We start from the raw sequence: 19,833 nt of genomic DNA on the forward strand, positions 1-19,833 counted from the left end.
GATTATTTAATACACACCCGCTTTACTAGACAGTCCGCCTCTATTTGACACAAGGTCTCTCACAGTTTATTTTCTCTGTTCCTTTAACGTGCTAATTACCCACCACACACACACCAGATTCCTGTTGTTACCGGAAGAGCCGTTCACCAGCTCTTCCTCGTTTCAAAGAGGCTTCCTGAACTCTGTCCTCCACGCAGCCCCTCTGGGAGGGGCTGGCAGGGGCTGGGGGGCAGGCCCAGTGGTGAAGAGCGGCTCCCTCCTGCAGGTGCTGCTAGGGCTTTGCATCTCCTGGTTCCTCTGCTTCGTGTTCACGGTCACCAATACCTTCCCCTCGGCCCCCACAGCCTATGGGTACCTGGCTCGCACCGACACCAAAGGCAACGTCCTGAGCCAGGCCCCCTGGTTTCGCTTCCCTTACCCAGGTAATAAGAAGATGGGGACCCTTCTGGCCTGGGGCTCATATTTCCCAGGACTGCCTATGGGGCCCAGGGCACTGAACGGAGGGTTGAATAGGGCAGGAGGCGGGCTTCTCCTCCAAGGAACCTGATGAGGGACAGGCCCTAGGGAGTCCATACTGGACCCCTAAGAGAAGAAAGAGACCCCTGGGTTGTCCTACGCATCCTTTGGAGGGTGCTGGACCGGAGACTCCTATTCCCAGACCTACCTCCGATGTGGCCTGCATCCCTCATCTGCCTCTATATTGCTCAGAGCCTACGCGCCCGGGAGTGGGGAGGGGACTGAGGGCTCCCACACTCCTAGCTGGGCCTTTGGATCTCCTCCCGGATTTGGAGGATCCTACACAAGGGGGGAGCCCAGGACTGAATGAGAACATTTCTGGGGAGACGAGTTCAAGGCCATCCCTTCGGCCACTTCCGGTCTCCTTTCACCACAGTTCCTGGCTCAGGTTCCAGGGTGGGCTGGTCTGGCCCCACAGATGGGAGCTGGGGCCTCTGTGAGTAAGACTCTCGGTCTCCAAATGCTTCAAAGCCTTCCTGGGGAGACACCCTGTTGCTGGCTCTTTTTGTGAACAGTGACCTCAAGGTCAACAGTGACCACATCTGACCCACTGTCTGGGAGGGATGGATGGTAGGGCTGGAGTCTGCGCCAGAGCCTCTGGACAGTTGTGGGGTCGGAGACATGCAAAGGCCTTAGTGGGGCTTCAGTAGCCTGTTATCTTCTGGATTGATATTCCCTCTGCATTGCATTTTCAGGACAGTGGGGCCTCCCCACCATCAGCCTGGCTGGGGTCTTTGGCATCATAGCCGGGGTGATCTCCTCGATGGTGGAGTCAGTAGGCGATTATTATGCCTGTGCCCGCCTGGTGGGAGCCCCACCCCCTCCGAAGCACGCCATCAACCGTGGCATTGGCATCGAGGGCCTTGGCTGCCTGCTGGCAGGGGCCTGGGGGACAGGGAACGGCACCACCTCCTACAGTGAGAATGTCGGAGCACTGGGTATCACCAGGGTAAGGTGTCCGACGGTGGCTCCTGGGAGCAGGCTGGGTACCTACATGTGTCACTCAATGTATTAGTGTCCTATTCCTGCTGTAACAAATTAGCACACACTTAGTGGCTTCAAACACCCCAAATTTATTCTTTTACTGATCTGGAGATCAGAAGCCTGACACGGGTCTCCCAGGGCTGAAATACAGGCGTTGGCAGGGTTGTATTCCTCTCTGGAGGCTCTGCAGGAGAACCCATGCCCTTGCTTTTTCCGTCACCCAGGCTGCCCACATTCCTTGGCTATGGTCCCCGTCCTCCATCTTCAAAGCCAGCCACGTTGTATCTCTCTGACCCTGCTTCCATAGCCACGTCTCCCTCTGACCACAGCCAGGGGACGTGCTATGCGTATCAGGGCTCACGTAATTCGGTTGGGCTCACCTGGATAATTCAGGGTGCTCTCTCCATCTCAAAATCCTCAACTCCATAACCCCTGCAAAGTCCCTTTTGCCATGCCTGGTATCATAGCCACAGGTCTGGGGATTAGGACGTGACTTCTTTGAGGGGCCACCATGCTGCTTACCACGCTTGCCCTTCTTGGTTGTGGCAATTCAATTGGCAGAAAGTCTGTCCTGGTACCGGCAGACCAAGGCTTTGTGAGCACTGAAGAAATTCCTTACTTTCTGCGGTTTGGGTGGGAGATTCGTTACCTCTGGCCCAGCCCTGGGTCAGAGCTCCAAACCTGAATATTCCACTGCCACTTGGTCACACCCTCGTCCGTTCCCAGATCCCATGGGAGCATGGGAGCAGAGGGGGGCCATTCTGAGCTTGGGCGGTGCTGCTCCTGCGAGCCCCTGGGAGCATTGTTCGAGGTGCCCCGGAGTAGGGCAAAGGGCTCCGGGCATATGGCCTGGCTGCCCCTGAGCTCCTACATCTCCGTCTCCCTGAGTCCTGCAGGTGGGGAGCAGGATGGTGATTGTCGCTGCGGGCTGCGTGCTGCTCTTGATGGGCGTTTTTGGGAAGATAGGGGCTGTGTTTGCCACGATTCCCACCCCTGTGATCGGGGGCATGTACCTGGTGATGTTCGGGGTCATCTCTGCCGTGGGGATTTCCAATCTGCAGGTGAGCCCGGAGCCCTTGGGGAAGCAAAGCGTTGCATCGCTGGCAGGGAGCCCACAGGGGCTGAGATGAATGGAATAGGGCGGGCCATCCGTGGTCCCAGAAACCACACTGGCTCCCAAATGGAAGAAAGATACAGCCAGAACTTAAGAAAAACAGAAATTGCATCAGTTTGAATTGGATTATCCAAACTACTCAGCTCCCACGTTCAAGTGGGAATCAGGGCCTGGGTTGTTCATGGAGAGTGTGTGTTGCTCTGAGTCCAGCCTCCCCACCCCCTGTCCCCAAGCCTCTAGTGGGGTGGCAGCGCAGGAGCACTTGGAGGGGTGTTAGATTGGTGTGCAGCGAAGGTGCTGCAGGCTCCAGGCTGCATGGGGACCTCTCTCTCATAGTACGTGGACATGAACTCGTCCAGAAACATCTTTGTCTTTGGCTTCTCCATATACTGTGGGCTCGCCATTCCCAACTGGGTGAACAAGAACCCCGACAAACTCCAGACAGGTGAGTCCCCACCCTCTAGACTATGACCACTCGAGGCAGAGCCAGCAGGGCCCTTGCTCCCTGGGAATCCCTGTCACTTTTGTCTCCACTCTAGGGATTCTCCAGGTGGACCAGGTCCTGCAGGTGCTGCTGACCACGGGCATGTTTGTCGGTGGATTTCTGGGCTTTCTGCTGGACAACACCATTCCTGGTAAAGCTCCCCTTCGCTCCGGAAGCCAGCAGTGTAGACAGGTGGTCAGCGTGTGGGACTCCCACATTGCTTCTGTAGCCCCGATGACCATGTCAGACTGGCCACAGTGTACCCTGAGCAGGCCCTGGGTCAGGGTGGGCTGGACGGGCCTGTAGGAGCTTCCTAGGGCTGCCATTGCCAAATACCACCGACTGGGGGGCTTAAACAACTGAAATGTATTTTCTCACAGTCTGAAAGCTGGCAGTCCAAGACAAAGGTGTCGGCAGGGTTGGTTTTTCCTGAGACCTCTCTCCTAAGCTTGTAGCTGGCCACCGTTTTGCTGTGTCCTCACCTGCCCTTCTCTCTGTGTGTGCATTCTTGGTGTCTCCCCGTGTCCTGGACTCCTTTTCTTATAAAGACACAGCCCGATTAGATTAGGACCCATCTAAAGCCCGCAGCTTTAGCTCAGTCACCTCTTTAAAGGTCCTGTCTCCAAATACAGTCACATTCTGAGGTACAGGGGTTTAGGGCTTCAGCATGTTTTTTGGGGGGCACACAATTCAGCTCATAACAGGGCCTTCGGGGAGAAATATACAAGAAGCAAAAAGAAAAAGACACAGCCCCAGCTCTTTTAGAGCTCTAAGTTTAGTGGGTGAGGGAAAGAACACATGTATTCATTCATTCATTCATTCATTCATTCATTCATTCATTCATATTTTCAGTAACATCTCATTGAGCACTTGCTGTGTTCCAGGTGCTTGCACTGAGAATACAAAGAGCAGAAAGATATGCCCCCTGCCTTCTGAAACCCACAGGCTAATAGGGGAGACAGACAAGGAAACAATTACAACGCAGGGTGGTAAGTGCAGTGGTGAGCAAACCGAGTCTCAAAGTGCTGAGGACATTGAAGCTGGAGAGTGCAGGGCTGTCATCCCTGACGGCTTTCAGGGCTCCCTCTTGACCCTCCCACAGCCTCTTGAAAGGACCTCTATGATGGCACCTGCTTCGTGGTATTCTGTTTTCTACATTTCTTCTCTCTACCAAGAGTAAAATGCATCTGCATTCCAGAAACATTAAGATGTGGGAAGGCCCGCCCCGCGAAGATCAGGAAAGGATGGTGGTTCGTATAAGATCCTATCCGGAGCTCTGCAGCATGTCAGCCCCACAGTGGGAGCTCAGGGAATGCCTGAGGAGCTGAGCTGAGCTGTGATTCTTGAGATGGGCTTGGAGGAGGAAGAGAAGGTTCTGTTGGCAGGTGGAGGGCCCTGAGAGGAGACCTCACGAGTGCCTGCAGGGGGCGCCAGAGGCTCCCTCCAGCCCCCTCCACCCCGCTCCGTCGGGGCCCAGTCTTCACTTCTCACTGTTTCCCATCAGGAAGTCTGGAGGAGAGGGGCCTCCTGTCATGGAATCAAATCCAGGAGTCTGAGGACACCACGAAGGTCTCGGAAATCTACAACTTCCCCTGTGGGATTGGCACCAAGTTCTGCACTTCCTCCTGCACCCGGTACCTCCCCTTCTGGCCCAGACTGGAACATGATGGGAAAGAAGAAATGGGAGTAAGCCAGCTCACACTCGTGTCCCAGAATTCCTCAGGAAAGCGCCCAAAGTGTGCCACGGAGACCAGGATGTGAAGAGACCTCTCCTTGCGCACCCGAGCCGTCTCCACACCCCCCACACCCCTAGAATGTGCTAATCTCTCTATTTCATGTATGGGTGGGTACCCTGCCCTCCAGAGCACCTCTGGCACTTCGCATACCCCAGCAGCCAAATAAGCATTAGGCGAAGACCATGACAAGCGTGTTTTGACCTGGTCACTTAGTCACCAAGGCCTGGCCTCAAGCTGCATCTTTCCATTGGGCTCCTGTCTCTAGTGTAAACCAGTGTAACCCGATGTCCACACAGAAACTCAGTTAGCCCACATGCTCTCAGCAGTATTTTGATACCTTGGGAGAAACAGGCCTGGGGTGGCGCAGGGGACAGAGAGGGGGCTTGGCAGAAAGAACAAGTCTCTTCCTCCCCAAAGAGGCAGGCGGCCTGGCCAGCCCCTCCAGGCCCTTCCCCTTTGTACCCCTGCCATTTGTAAACAGTGAAGTGCTGGCAAAGCTATAACCCCTGCAATACGCCCGGTGCGAGTCCTTGGGTGTCAGCTCCTGCATCACAGGACGGCTGTGAGCGGTGAGAGCTGGGCTGTGGAGGAGACAGGACTGGGTTTGGCGCCTAAGACTCAACTGCTTGTCAGGTTCTCATGGGGAGATGAAACAGCCAAAGCATTTGCGGGGGCCTGCAGTGGAGGGGAGCCGCTGCTGTCATGACGTGTACACTGTGAAGAGCCAGGTGAACCCATTCTCTCTGCACACTTGTGGATTAGGCAGGGTTCTCCAGAAAAAACAGAGCCAATAGGCTGTGTGTATGTGTGTGTGTCACACATACACACATATATACACATGTCTACACAGACATGTATATGCATATACAGTATATATACATATACAGTGTATATATAATATATACATATATACGCATGTATATACATAAGTATTTCTGTGTGTGTATATATATACATATATATATATATATATACACACACACACACACGCGCGCACACACACACACACAGAGGGAGCATTTCTATAAGGAATGGGTTCCTGTGATTGTGGGGGCTGACAAGTCCAAAATCTGCAGGATATACCCTAGCAGGCTGGGAAAAGCTGTAGCTCGAGACTGAGCTCAAAGTGCAATCATTGGCAGAATTCTCTCCTGAGGGAACGTCAATCCTTTGCTCTCTTCAGTCCTTCCCCTGATTGGCTGAGGCCCACCCACATTATGTAGGCTAATCTGCTTTACCCAAAGTCTACTGATTTAACTGCTAATCTCATCTAACACATACCTTCATAGGAACCTCTAGAATAATGTTGGACCAAATATTGCATCCAGTGTACATGCCCAGGACATTATACACTCTGTGTCCAGGAGCCTCGCCAGAAAGCGTTCGGAACACTGTGGGATCTGGCTTGGACTCCATTCAGGAGACTTTATTACCAGAAGAAGCAGGTATGGCTGGTTCTACCCTGATGTCCTGTAACACAGCATTGAGGTCAGTGGTGTTCCTGGGTTCCCAGAACATGCAGGATGAGTGCGTGGGCTCCAGAACTCTCTAGAATCCACGAGAGCGACACCCTGAACCCAGAGTGTGCTGAAAGTACCAGTGTCATGGCACCTCCAGGGACAGGTCCTGCCTGTCCTCTTCTTGAAAGGCTCATAGGCTTCAACTGCACCCAGTACTCCCTGAATCGGAGGACCACAGTGGGAGCAGGTGTGTGCCCTGCCGCTGGTCAGCCCCTTACACCAAACAACCCGGAAAGACCAACATGGAGCCACGCTACTCATAATACTTTATAATTATCAGAAACTAACACCATCACAATGCTTCTGGGATAGTCCATCCAAAAGGTCCCAGAAGCGGAGGCAGGTGCAACCTTGGCTGCCAGCGTTCAAACCTGGAAACTGTCCACCTCTTTCATGCCCTGCCCTCTCAGCCCATCTGCATTACAAGTCTTCATCGTCAAAGGTCTCTGTGCACCTCAGCATTATTATCTCATCGTCCATGGGAAGGTCCGCTTCCTGCAAAACACAGGGTGGAAGAGGATTACATTTTTCTTTAAGGATTCCTGGCCCCAGACGGAGGAGGAGGCTCCGCTCCCTCTGTCTCTACCCCACATCTCTTCAGCTGCATCTCCATCTCCAGCTTCCGGCCAGGAAGCAGGGTCAATGGTGGGAAGCTTTCATTTCACTCTGTGACCTCCAGGAAGGCTTTTCCTGGATACAGCAGAACTGGCTTCTTCCCTATCCTGGGAACCTCCATGATCCCATAAGAGAGATGGGAAATCTTACAGCTTTATCCAAATGCCCATAGAGGGTGGTGAACTGCACCATAAAGCACCCACCAATGGAATATCATGCAGCTGTTTCAGAGAAAGGAATGCAATCGCTTTCTATCTGTGGGATATACAACTTTAAGAGGGCAAGGTGCAAAGCATGTGCATAGTAGGCTACCATTTATGTTTGAAAGAATGTATGAGTGTCTGCAGAATACCCTTCAATGGCTGTACAAGAAACTGGTAATGGTAGTTGCCTTTGGGGAAGGGAACATTAGTAGTAGCCAAGGGACATTGGTAGAAGACAGACTAAGTTTTCTTTGTATATCTTTTTGTAACTTTTGAATTTTAAACCATGTATACGAGGCAGCCATTAGGAGATGATTTTTCAAAGAAGCAGCATTATGTTTGTTTAGCAGGGGTTTCTCATTTCTTTTAGAGTGATCCCAACCTCTCCAACTCACATTACCTCTTCTCCTAAAAGTATGTCCTGGGGTTTCTGCTCTTCCTGTCTCTCCCCACCCCAGCAAGAAAGGACCCCTGTAGTTTGTTGGTCCTGCTGCTCTGGGGTTGATCCCCTTGGGCCCTGGGAAGCAACCCCAGTCAACCATCTCATGAATGTGCGACCTGGTCCCAAGGGTGATGGCCAGATTGGGGATGACTCTATAGATGAAGACTTTCCAGCTCTGACAAATGGTCCTCATTCTCCACGCTCTTCTGATGGGGGTGGGGTGACCAGAGAGCAAGTGTATCAGACAGTGGGGGTGGGGTAGTCAAAGGAAAATCACCCAGGCCCTTGGTTCAGGGTGAAGACAACAGCAGAGTGTAGAGGGTACCAGGAGGCCAAGCATCCTGGAAAGAACCACATGCTCAAGTTTCTGTCACACAAAGTGCTTGAATGGTGTTTAGAATGTTCTAGTTCCTTAAGCCCCTGAAAAGGGTGTCAGAGGCATGTTTCAGCTGCAGATCTGCACAAGCAACAGGCTGTGAGAGGTGTCTGCTGGAATCGGGGGCTGAAGTGTGTTGAATAGTGTCCCCCCAAATTCATGTCTACCTGGAACCTGATTTGGAAATAGGGTCTTTGCAGATATAATCAGTTAGGGATGTCAAGGTGAACTCATCCTGGATTTAGGGTGGGCCCTGAATCCAAATGACTGGTGTCCTTATAAGAAGACAAGAGGGACAGAGAGACACAAAGGAGAAGAAGCCTGTTGTGAGGACAGTGGCTGCCACTCGAGTGATGTAGCTACAAATCAAGGAAAGCTGAGGGCTGCGGGAGCCGCCAGAAGCCAGGAAAACGCAAGGAGGGATTCTTCCCTAGAGCTTCAGAGACGGCCTGACCGCCAGCACCTTAGTTTGGCCTCTGGCCTCCAGAACTAGGAGAGAATACATTTTCTTTGCCTTAAGCCACCGAGTTTGTGGAAATTTGTCACAGCATCCTAGGAAACCAATACAGCTGCTAATTAAGTTTCACCCAGCTACCTCTCACAGCGCTGACAGGGAGAGGTGGGTGGGGGAAAGATGGAAATTTCCCTCTTTACACCAGCAGCTATCAAAGCTGGAGGCCTCCTGCATCAGAACCTCTTGGGCAGTTGGTTCAAAATACAGATTCCTAGGGCCCCATCTCAAAACGCTGAATGAGGACCTCAGGTGCTGGGCCAACAGGAACCTGCATTTCCAATAAGCTCCCAAGGTGATTCAAGTTTGAGCTCCTCTGCTTTATATGGATACTCCCATCCCTACTTGCCTTTTCTTTTCTACTCTGTGGGGGAGAGGAAGCAGGGAAAGAAAAGACTGTCTTGTTAATCCATTCTCAAAGCCCATGAAGGATTAGTGGGAAAGGAGCCAAATTATTCCTCAGCCTATTGAAAAGCTGTCCTAATTATTTTTAGACAACATTTTCATGATTACCGCTGACCTTTTAAAATAAACAGTTGTATTGTTGCTAAATTAGTAGAGAAAATCTATGGCTATGAATGTGAAAGAGCCTGGCCCCTTGGGGACTCAGGCAAACCCTCCTCTTTCCATGGAAGCTTCCGAAATGAATCTCCTAACCAAGACCCCCACGACTTATGTCATTGAAAGCTGCACAATCAGCTTTTTGGAAGCAGAAATTCACATCCTTCCAGTGCTGACAGCAAATATTACCCCACGGTCTCAGACGATGAGGAAACAACTCAGCCTCTTGGAAAGGTGTCAAGGAGTGACACAATATTTCGGAATGCCTGAAAACAGCCGGCCCTGGGACCTGGTGCTACTTCAAGGTCTGTCCTGAGGGCATCCCTCTGTCTCTTTCCTCAGTTTCCCTGATGTCTTCCATTGCACAGGATGCATTAGGCTGACCATCCATGGAGCGTGCCAGAGAGAATGCAAGAACGGCCCCTGCCAGTGGCCCCTTGTGGTGTGACCCAGATGAGATCCAGCTGGGGCTCCCCTCGAGAGCCCTGGATCCTAAGGGAGGCAAACGAAGGTCCCCTTGTGCTCTGCTTGGTCCTACCTCTTTCTCCTCGGGGTTAACACAGCAAAGGCCTTTAAAGAAGTCGATGATTTGCATATAGAGCTGAAACTTCTCCTCTGGTTTCTCTGGGTTGCAGCTGGCAAACATGGAACTGACAATAGCGAAAAAGAAGAAACAGCAAATGTTTAGAATCCTCATCTTTTACCTCTGTTTGGACTCCCTAAAGTTTTTGGATTACAGTGTGAACCAAGGCCTTTTAAACACCCAGTTGGATTCTTGGACAGCTGGGAGCCCTTCTTGGAAGGTTTGCATTGCCTCAGCTCCAATGTCATGGCTGGAATCCGCTGCGGAGTGAGACTACACGGAGACTGATTGGATCTTGTGTCCTACCGTGTGTCCCCGAAAATAAGACTTAGCCAGACCATCAGCTCTAATGCGTCTTTTGGAGCAAAAATTAATATAAGACCCGGTCTTATTGTACTATAATGTAAGACTGGGTCTATAATATAATTAATATAATATAATATAATATAATATAATATAATATAATATAATATAATATAATATAATATAAATATAATACCAGGTCTTATATTCATTTTTGCTCTAAAGGACACATTAGAGCTGATGGTCTGGTTAGGTCTTAGTTTTGGGGAAGCAGGGTAATTCAGTTACTTGAGCTGTGGCCTCTGGAACAAGCGAGATTTCCTTTCTCCTTCAGTGTCAAGCTCTACAGCAATGCCCCACGGTTCTGATCCCACCTATGGGCACATCGTGCACTTGAGTTCTGTCCCTTGAGATGCCTCCATCCAGTAGATCTAACATGGATCACGAGCCCTGACGCAGAGAGAAGGCCCGTTTCATAGACTCTTTTTCCAGCACCTTCCTGGGACAAGGAGAGAAGCCCAAAAAACCAGGGCCATAGAGCAAAGAAGCTGTGAGTCACACGGGGACAGCTGGCGTTTTGACCTCATGTCCTCTAGAATGAGGTCCCCCAGTCAGCTTAAGAACCCTCTGGCAGCAAGCAGCCCCTGCCTTTTCTCAGGAAAGTAGAAAAAAGAATTTTTTAATTGGTTGGTTTTTTTGTTCCACCAGCGGGGTAAGCAGTTCCAAATACTGCTTGGCAAGTACACTTTGGCAACTTCTCAATAAAGTTGTTTTCACAGAGTATCTGCCTCCAGCCAGTTTCAGGAAGAATCATACTCCACACACAGCTGAGAAGAGCCCGAGTCGCCACCTAAAATCGTCGTGGAGATTTGGGACAAGTGTGTCTAGGCCGGGGTGGAGCAGGAGGACTAGTACTTACGCCTCCTTTGCCGGCAGGTGGCCAGGGACAGGTATCTGAACAGCCTGTGCCTTTAGACTGTAAGACCACAGCTTTCCACAGTAGCAAGGGAATTTCAGTCTTGAACTAGCTCTCTCTGAGAAAACATCCCAGCCATACAGATTTAGTGAAGCTGCTTCTTGTTTTCAAATCTCCCCAGATCTGGTTTTGTGTCTTCTCATTCCAGGGGTCAGCCATCCCCTCGCCCTGCTCTCACATCCATTGCCACCAGCCCTGTGAAAATAAGCTCCCCTCCTTCCCAGCTTGCACAGCTCAGAGATTCTCTCGAGAGCAGGGCACAGGGCCCATTTCCATGTTGGCCCAGATTCTCCGCGCCCTGGAGGCCCCTGCCCACCTCTCAGACCAGACTGACTGCTGGAACCTGCCTGAAGCGACCTCACCCTGGGAGAACAGTGCAACATGAAACCTGAAGTTGATAACCTGTTGGGTCTCAGCCTTGGGCCGGGATAGAAGAATTTTCTACTCTGAAGAAGCCCCAGACAATATCATCCCCAGGCCAATGGCACAATCTTAGGACCAGCCCACTTGGAATCACAGAAAAAAGTGACCCTCTGAGAACTTGCACTGAATCACAGACACCTCTGCGGGGCTGCAGGGCAGAGGATCCTAAACATCCCAGAAGGGGTATACACACTGATACGCGCGCGCACACACACACACTCATACATACACACATATGCACACGCACATGCCTGCACACACCGTCTCACACCCCTTCCTCACCTGGGGCTAGAAGTACTTGGAGCCTCACTTTTGTCCAGGAAACTTGCCACATCAAAGGCATCTTCGAAAAGGAGCTGAAAGAAGGCACAGAGCTTCATTGTGTCAGAAATAACTGCCGTTTGACGCTTGCTCTGTGCTGCTGGGGGAGAGACGAGTAGGAAGAATCTCTCTCTTTACCCCTTATCCCTGAGGGTGTGCCTGTTAAAGCTGGACCCAATCCCAGGGTCTCGGCTCGGTAACCTTCCCAGGGGGTGACTATTAAGCTCTTGCTCCCCCCGAACAAACTGCCAACCCCAGAGATGGCAGAGAGGATAAGGAAACACTGAGGTCTGTGGGATCCTCTTTCTAAGGAAGGCAGAGCTCAGGCGTGAGGCGCAACAGCCAGAGCCGAGCCTCCGTTTCCAGTGGAAAAGGGCTCGTCTACACCTCCCGAAGTGGAGTGACGATTGGAGCCCAGGATTGGCGATCTAGCAGTTTCGTGCCAGGGCAGCTGAATATAGAGGTCAAGCGGGCTCTGAAGTAGGGCTGCAGGAGGGTTGACGTCCAGTCCTGTCACTCACTAAACTGTGTGACCTCCGACAAATGACTTAATCTCTCGACTTCTCCTCTATAAACCAGAATCACAACAGTGCCTACTTATAGAGTTGTTGCAAGGATTAAATAAGATGATATATGTGAAGCACCTGGCCCATAATAATGGTCCAAACGTGTTAGCTGTTATTGAATATTATCTGCTTCATTAAAGAAATACATGTTCATCGTGGAAATTTTGGAAAATAGAAACAGAAAAAGAAAATACACATCACTGAGAAACAATCCTACCTGGAGGGGTCATTATTGACATATAGATCTACTTCCCTCCATCCTTTCCCTAGGCACATTATATCACATAGTCCCAATTGTGCAATCTTGCAATTTAGACAGGTTTGGGCTCTATTTTCCCTTAATTTATTGAAGAATATTAAGTATTCCACAAGTATATGACATACACTTAGGATTGTCAGATTTAGCAAATAAAAATACGGGATGCTTAGTTAAATTTGAATTTTAGATATAATATTGCATGGGGACATTCTTACATTAGAAATTTAAGTGGGCATGCTGTGCTTTATTTGGCACCCCATTCACACAGGCTGTCCCCCTGGGAAGAGGAGAGGAAGTTTTCTGGCCCTGAGTTGTGTCTGCCTTCCCTGTCATCTTACAATTTGCTTCCCCTCAGCTGTGTGGATGGCCCCCTTCCTGGTTTCCTGGACATTTTCTGGTGTCCTTTTTGATATCCCTTTGGTCATCTCAAACAGGATCTGGAAAGGGGTCACTGAAAGGTCTGAACTCCTATGTCCATCAGCCCACAAGCCCATCGTCTCCGTGTTCCTCCCTGAAAGGCCTGAGACAGGGACCCAGGACCTAAATTCCTGCCCTCAACCAATCTGCCCACCAAATTTGCAGGCCACACACTGTCTTCACTGAGCAAACCCTCATGCAAGCCAGCCTGGGAGGGGCACGGCCAGGCTTTGTGGCCCTTCTGGAGCACCCAGCACATGTATGGGGCCTCTCCTCTCAGAACTCATAGGGCATACCTCCTGGGCACACCTGACCCTGAGTCCAGGGGCTGTTCCACAATAGAACCTCTCTAGATGGACCAGGAGCTACAGACGTTTCACTGCAACTAATTTAGAAGCCACAGCAGGAGTAACTGTGGCTCTGTCCCTACCTTGGGCATAACTGCTCTCTGTTCTGCTCACCTTGTCACCCAGCCCTGGGTTGGCCCAAGCCAACTTCACCAAGTGGTAGCAATGCTCATGGGGGTGGGAACTGACCTCCTCTCAGGAATTGGGCCTGATTGGTCCACATGTAATGTCGCGATTATGCCAGTCATTGATTGGCTCAGTAATCTGGCAATCTGGCCAATGAGAGAGGGTTTGGTGGAAATTTCTGGAAAAGTTCTTCCTTGGCCCTTAAGAAAGAGCCACAGGAAATCTTTCTCTCTCTTACCTGATGTGGAGAAGGAGGAATGACAACTCGATTGCTACCAGCTGCCATTCCACAGTCACACGGGGCAGGGAAGGTGGGGAGCAGAGAAAAGATAAGAAACCAGCCTTAAGATGAAGTGGAGCAGAGAGAAGGAAAGAACCGAGTCCATGGTGACATCAGCAAGACACTAACCAGAAGCCTGCCCTGCCTCGAACCTCCCAGTGTGAGTAGTACATTTCTTCAGGGTTTAATGAGCCAGTAACTTGCAGCCAAAAGAATCCAAACTGATACAACCTTCTACATAAGCCTTCTCTTCTATAATCCCCATGGAAAGGCCAGGAAACTAATAGGAGAAAATGAAATGCTCTTCTCTGGTCGTGATTATGTCAAGAAAACCAGACACCGACTTTGTGGGCCAGAATCCAAATAGCATCTCAAACTTGCTAAATGACCCTGAGCAGTCCCTGATGTCTCCAAGCCTGGAGTGATAAAGTTGTTCCCACAAACCCCTCTACCCCGCCCCACCCACAGGGTCTGCTCACCTCCTCTGGGGTGGAGAGGAGTGAGCAGCTGGCCCCTTGGCTATCGATTCCACTGTCCTTAATGCTGCCCTCGGCACTGGCTGGGTCCCGACAGGCCCCTGCGGCGAGGCCCGGAAGGCCGCTGTGCTTCTGCGCCCAGGCCTGCAGGAGGCTGGCCTTGCACTCCTCAGACAGGTTCTGCCACAGGTGGGAGATGGCCGCAGAGACGATGGGGAGCGTCACCTCCTGAGAGGACACGATCCTGTTCCCGACCAGAAGGTCCATTGTGTGCTTATAAAAGTTGAGATACCTGGAACAGAAATGACACTATCTCCCAGACCTGAAGCGAGTGGCCGAAGCTCCCTCCCTAAGCCATTTCCTCAGGAGGCCGTGTGTGGGGTGGTCCACGCCACACAGGCCCGGCCACAGCTCTGTGTGTACCGGGCGCTCAGCGTCACCAGTCTCTGTGTGCCCCTGACCCTGTGGAGCAGAAGCTATCTTGGGAGCCATGGATGACAGATGTGTGCTTTAAGGTCCCTCCCCAACCACCCCCGCCCCCAGGGCCTCCTGGGAAGCTCTCTGCCCAATAGAAGAGCGGATGAGAGGCATGGCTGGCTCAGCTCTCACCCCACGGGAAAACTGCTTAAAAGTCCAAGCTCGGGAAGTGCAGGCGTGATTTGACACCTGCTTTAATTGGAGGCCTGGAAGTCCGGCTCAGCTGTGGAGTGGGCCTCCTTCTACTGAGCCAACACCCCAGAAGCCAGCGCGACAGCCAAGGGGCTCGAGTCTGTGGAGGGGCATTGAGGGGCAGTGGGAGTCTGGGTGAGCCATTCGGCATCTTTCTGTAAGACCAGTAATGCTGCCGAAACAGACTTGGGGGGGGTGTGTGTGGGGGGGGCTTTAGCCTCATAATCCCCATCACTCACCCTGCGCAAAGGCACCCAAATAAACACCCAGTCTAAGTAAATACACTGGATGTGCTCTGCAAGCGTGGCCTGGACACTATTTCTTTAGCCCTTCTGCCAGCCTCATCCCCAAGCCCATCTTGTAGGGAAATTCTGGAGCTTCCATGACTCAGGGCCTGGCCTGAGAGCACCCTGAGGCTGCAGCATGTCCCCACTGGAGCCTCTGTCCCCTTCTCCACGGGAGCTCCAGCCACGCACGAAACCACCTGTCTCGGCTATTCCCACCGTTCAAATTCCATGAGGTCTGGTGACAAGGTGACTGCAGAGTGTAGGAGCTCCACGTTTTCCTTCTCCTCCTGCTCCTCCTCCTCCTCCGGCTCCTCTTCCTCCTCTTCGTGGTTTTCCTCCTCCTCCTCCTCCTCCTCTTCTTCCTCCTCAGCGTTGTCCCCGGCTGCCTTGTTGGAGCACCAGCTGGCACAGCCTTTCTGACGAACCTTATGTGAGACCAGGCTGGGGAGAAAACAGGAGCAAGACAACTACAGATTCGTGTCCCTTGTGAACACTGACACAAAAATTTTTAATACAATTTTAATACACACACACACACACACACACACATACACACAAGAAAGAAAGGGTGGAAAGTTTGTGAACTTAATTGTCTGATGTGTGTGTGTGTGTGTTCCCAAAGAACCTCCAAACACATGTCTATACCTAAGAAGGGAGTTCAGCAAGGTTGCAGAATACGATAAACAAAAATCAATAGTATTTCTATGTACTAGCAATGAACAATTGGAAGTGGAAATTTTAAAAATTGCTATTTACAATAGTACCAAACACATGAAATACTAGGTGTTCAACAAAAGCTCAACCTATAAAAGAAATAAATAATGATTAAGTTGGACTTCATCAAAAGTTTGAAATTCTGCTCTTCAAAGACACATTTGAGAAAATGAAACAAAGACGATGCAATTTGGAAAACCAGGACTTGTCCCCAGAATCTCTTCATACCCATAGGAATAATCCCCAAAGTTTCGTGTTGAGTTAAAAAGCAAGTGAGCCAGAAGAAAACATAGGAGGATTCTTCTTCTTTTTTAAAAAAATCTCAGAGCAGAGAAAGCCTAGGTATTCACCCAAACTCAGGTCCCATAACAGATTGACAGATTCGACTTCATTTTTGCATGGCCACAGCAAAAACCAAAAACATCAAAAGCAAAATAATCAATGACCAAGGGAAAATTGTTTGCAAGTCAGATACTAGACAGAGAGCTAATTTTTCGTTATACGTAAAGAGCTTCTATAGTTAAATGAGAAAAAGATACCAACCCAAGAGGAAAAATGGGCAAAGAATATGCAAACTTAACAACAACAACAACAAAACCTCGAAGGGGATGCTCTGAAATCAGCATCGGTTTCCCTTGAGAAGTGAAACAATTTGTATTTCTATTTTCTTTTTTGGGCTTCTTCTTCTGTATTTTTGACATGTTCTGTACTAAGCATGGATTTTTATAATCCCCCCCAAAAATCCGATGCATGTTATTAGATTAAAATAGAAAAGAATCCTTTCCGGCACAAGAGAGTTCTAAATGGGTGGGCAGCACTACTTCGTCTGTGCTGCATTTTGCAGGGGACTGTGGAGCTGCTGTGACACAGCGGAACAGGAAACGCCTAGCATATGCCACTCTCCTGGTTGTGGGGGTCTTACCTGGGCTTTCTGGAGTGCATGCTGGCATATTTTTCCCTGACCTCCTCTAGGCTGTTTGCATTTCCATCCTCCAGGTTAAAGGATTCTGTTGGGTGTTGAAGGCAAGGGTCACAAAGTGGAAAGTCGGGTCTTTGTAGAGAGTCTCCCCTGGCCCTAAGCCCACCCCAGTTTAGTGTTAGGGAGTCGAGAGCCCAGTTGTACCCCTCTTTCTAGATGTGAGGAAGAGCTCTAGATGTGGGGGAAAGGCTTCTTGGACTGGCCCATTTCAATCAAGACATTGAAAGTATCCCTTTCAGAGTTCAGCTTCCATCAGTTCATTAAATTATATTCCACCAGCAGCCAACTCTCCCAAAGTGAGTGCAGCGGGGGAGTCAGGTTCTGACAAACACTGATCTGCTTCTTCTCTGGCCTGCCAAGATGAGATCAGGTATCCTTCAACAGCACCCGACTGGATCTCATCATGCTCACCCAGCCTGATGACTTCTGTCTGTCCTGCCGGCCTGCAGGGACTGACGACAGGCTGTGACTCTCATCATACCCCTGTCCCAAACACCGTGCCTGGCACACAGCAGGCTCTCAGTAACTATTCATTCACTTGGTTTAACCCAATCTTTCTGTTTTCAATAGAAAACCAACCAGCCTTTCCCTGGGAGGGAGGTGGGGGTGGCACGTAGGACCTATTACCTTTCACCTTCAGCAGATTATCCAAAGTTTGTTCCAGTTCCTGAATATGGTTCTTCGCTTTATTCAAAACCTGCCACTGAGGACAGAGACAGGCGATGCTGAAAACGGGGCCTCCTGCTGCAGAGACTGGTTTTATGAGCATAGGAACCCCTTCCCCGGTCTGAGGCCACATTCCTTCAGCTGCAGAGTCACAGTTCTTGACTTTGTTGATAAAGAAGGTAGGCGGGTTGTTCTGATGCGCAGAAGGTATGATGGAAATGGTTCTATCCTGGAAATGGTTCTCACCAAAACACCCAAGTGCTCGGACACAATTAAGCTGCGTGCAGCAAACTATTAGGGCTGCAAAAACATCAAACAGCTACATACCCTACCTGAAGGTGGAATAAATGGTCACTGAGAGGCGGTCTGAATGAACACCAGCCTCAGGCTGGCAGGAGGCCCCAAACTAACTTCTGCTCAGCTGTCACAATGTGCTATTAAATGTGCTATTCTAACAACATTTTTCATTTGCTAAATGCATATACTCCAGTTGATTTAAAAAACTTAAAGGCTCTGTCAACTTGAACTCTGAATTTCTTATTCTGCAAGACTAGAATCACAAGCGTTTCCTCCCTCCCTTCTTTCCTTCCTTCTTTCTTTCCTTCCTTCCTTCCTTCCTTCATTCCTTCCTTCCTTCCTTTTCTTCCTCCCTCCCTCCCTTCCTCTCCATATGTAATATTGCTAAAGTCAAAATGACAACTGTAAGATTATTCAAAAATGAGAAATGCTAAATATTGTTTGTTATGCTGACCACTGACATATATTCATCAGGCATGCATGTATAAAGGGCACAGCTGTGTGCCAACCCAGGGACGAAGAGTAAAGAAAACCGCCCCTGCTTTCAAGGTGCTGACCTTCTAACAGGGAAGACAAGCATGGAAACAACCACTCTTAACACAAGCTAAAATTCAGTAAGTGCTAAAAAGGGGTAGAAGCTAAGGGCTGTGGAAACTCATGGGAGGAGGGACTGATTCCAGCTGGAGGGATGGACAAGCCTCTTAGAGCCCGGCAGTGAGCAGAGTGAGACAAGCAGCACACATGAGCTGTCCACAGGTGATCGCTGACCCACCCAGGCCCCAACCCTCAGAGGTCGGTGGGGGTGGCAGCTCCAGGCCAGTCCCCAGTTTGCTCCACGGTCCCTCCACGTGGGGAAACTTTTCCTCCTCACACTCAAGTCCCTGTACCTTTGAGGCTGTGAGTTCAGACTGGTTGTAGACGGTTTCCCTGAGGTTGCTGAAGAGCCCCGCCAGGGTGGCTCGGTGGCGGGCCTGGGACAGGCGTCTGCGGGCTACTCGGGGCTCTAGCTCCTGCAGCTGTGCCAGGGGCCGGGATGTGGCTCTGTCATGGGGGTTGCTTCCTTCTCCAGAGGTCGCCATTATAAGCTGCAATGTAATATTATGCTTTCTTTTGTCCCTAAACAATAAAGATACACTATTAAGGAAAACAAGGAAGGCAGATTGAAACAAGAAGAAAAGGGGTACCACTCCCAAATGAAAGGTCCCAAACCAATGAATAGCATCAATAACAGATACACAATTAACAACAGATTACACAACATCTGTTATTTAAGCTCAATTCCTAAAAACACAAGCTGCTCATCGTTGACTTACAGGTGAAGGGCTCTGCTGCTTTCCACCAGGAAGTTTCCAGAACATTACAGGTACTCACCAGAAACTTGTTAAGTGACTGCTGTGGCCAAAGAGAGCAAGCCATATACTGAGATCTTATTCTTTACAGTCTGTTAAAAGCTGAACAGGTCGGTGTCTCACCCTTTGAGATCTTTCCTACCGCAAGAAATTCACCCCACTTTGATGTGGGTAATGGTTACACAGGGGCATAGACATGAAAAAATCCGTCAAGATGTATTCTTTAGATTCATGAACTGCCATTATTATATATACATTTACATGTATTTCTCAAAGAGAATGAACTCTTCCACCTAAGGAAGCAAAAAGTCACATGACGACGAGAAGTAGAAGTGGCTTTGCCCTGTCCTACTTCTAGTGGGTTCTGAAAATGATTCTTATGTTGTACTTTGCTAATTTCTTTACCTGTATAAAGGAGGTGAAAAAGTCTCTAAATAGATTATAGTTTAAACATTTCCACCTCTATAAGGTCATTGTCATGATTCTCTGACTATCTGGAACAAGGGCAAGCAACGTAAGCGCTCATATTCTGACAGCAGCAGGGCACGGAGCACACAGCAGTGTGGGAAGCTGCATCTTAAGGAATTCTGGGGACTGAAGCACCATGGACAAATGTTTACTGGGCACTTTCTCTGTACCAAGCTCATTCATTCTGCAGGAAACCGGGACCAAAAATAATACTAGGCATTTCAGAACAGCCATAGCGCTGACAAATTTTCCCTTTTAAAAACTT

At 49.9% G+C, this 19,833-nt stretch overlaps 2 protein-coding genes across 4 annotated transcripts in view; one reads left to right on the plus strand and one right to left on the minus strand.

Moving 5' to 3' along the window:
- Positions 1 to 5,694, plus strand: part of LOC117018351 (solute carrier family 23 member 1-like) — a 28,913-nt gene extending 23,219 nt beyond the window's left edge. For all 3 annotated transcript variants that reach the window (XM_033099316.1, XM_033099314.1, XM_033099315.1), the window contains 6 exons: positions 266 to 422; positions 1,212 to 1,465; positions 2,397 to 2,561; positions 2,951 to 3,059; positions 3,154 to 3,249; positions 4,603 to 5,694. In XM_033099316.1, coding sequence (XP_032955207.1) covers positions 266 to 422; positions 1,212 to 1,465; positions 2,397 to 2,561; positions 2,951 to 3,059; positions 3,154 to 3,249; positions 4,603 to 4,859 — 1,038 coding nt within the window. In that variant the 3' untranslated portion in view covers positions 4,860 to 5,694. The remainder of the gene's footprint in view (positions 1 to 265; positions 423 to 1,211; positions 1,466 to 2,396; positions 2,562 to 2,950; positions 3,060 to 3,153; positions 3,250 to 4,602) is intronic.
- A 108-nt stretch (positions 5,695 to 5,802) lies between these two features.
- Positions 5,803 to 18,830, minus strand: STRA8 (stimulated by retinoic acid 8). The gene is made up of 7 exons (XM_033098656.1): positions 18,639 to 18,830; positions 17,416 to 17,491; positions 16,732 to 16,816; positions 14,143 to 14,431; positions 11,630 to 11,703; positions 9,601 to 9,712; positions 5,803 to 6,849 (listed from the first exon to the last, which is right to left on the minus strand). The coding sequence occupies exons 1-7, from the start codon at positions 18,828 to 18,830 to the stop codon at positions 6,775 to 6,777; spliced, it is 903 nt and encodes a 300-aa protein (XP_032954547.1). The 3' UTR covers positions 5,803 to 6,774.
- Positions 18,831 to 19,833: the final 1,003 nt, after the last annotated feature.

Source organism: Rhinolophus ferrumequinum, chromosome 26 (genome assembly GCF_004115265.2).
Source record: "Rhinolophus ferrumequinum isolate MPI-CBG mRhiFer1 chromosome 26, mRhiFer1_v1.p, whole genome shotgun sequence".
Taxonomy (NCBI): Eukaryota; Metazoa; Chordata; class Mammalia; order Chiroptera; family Rhinolophidae; genus Rhinolophus; species Rhinolophus ferrumequinum.

Bases quoted from the DNA above. Each gene is read 5' to 3' on its own strand.
- STRA8 (XM_033098656.1), bottom strand. From the start codon at position 18,830: ATGGCGACCTCTGGAGAAGGAAGCAACCCCCATGACAGAGCCACATCC. The intron at 14,432-16,731 runs GTAAGACCCCCA...TTTCTGTTCCAG, and splicing joins ATGCACTCCAGAAAGCCCAG to GTATCTCAACTTTTATAAGC. The intron at 11,704-14,142 runs GTGAGCAGACCC...GCCTTCTTTCAG, and splicing joins TCCTCTCCACCCCAGAGGAG to CTCCTTTTCGAAGATGCCTT.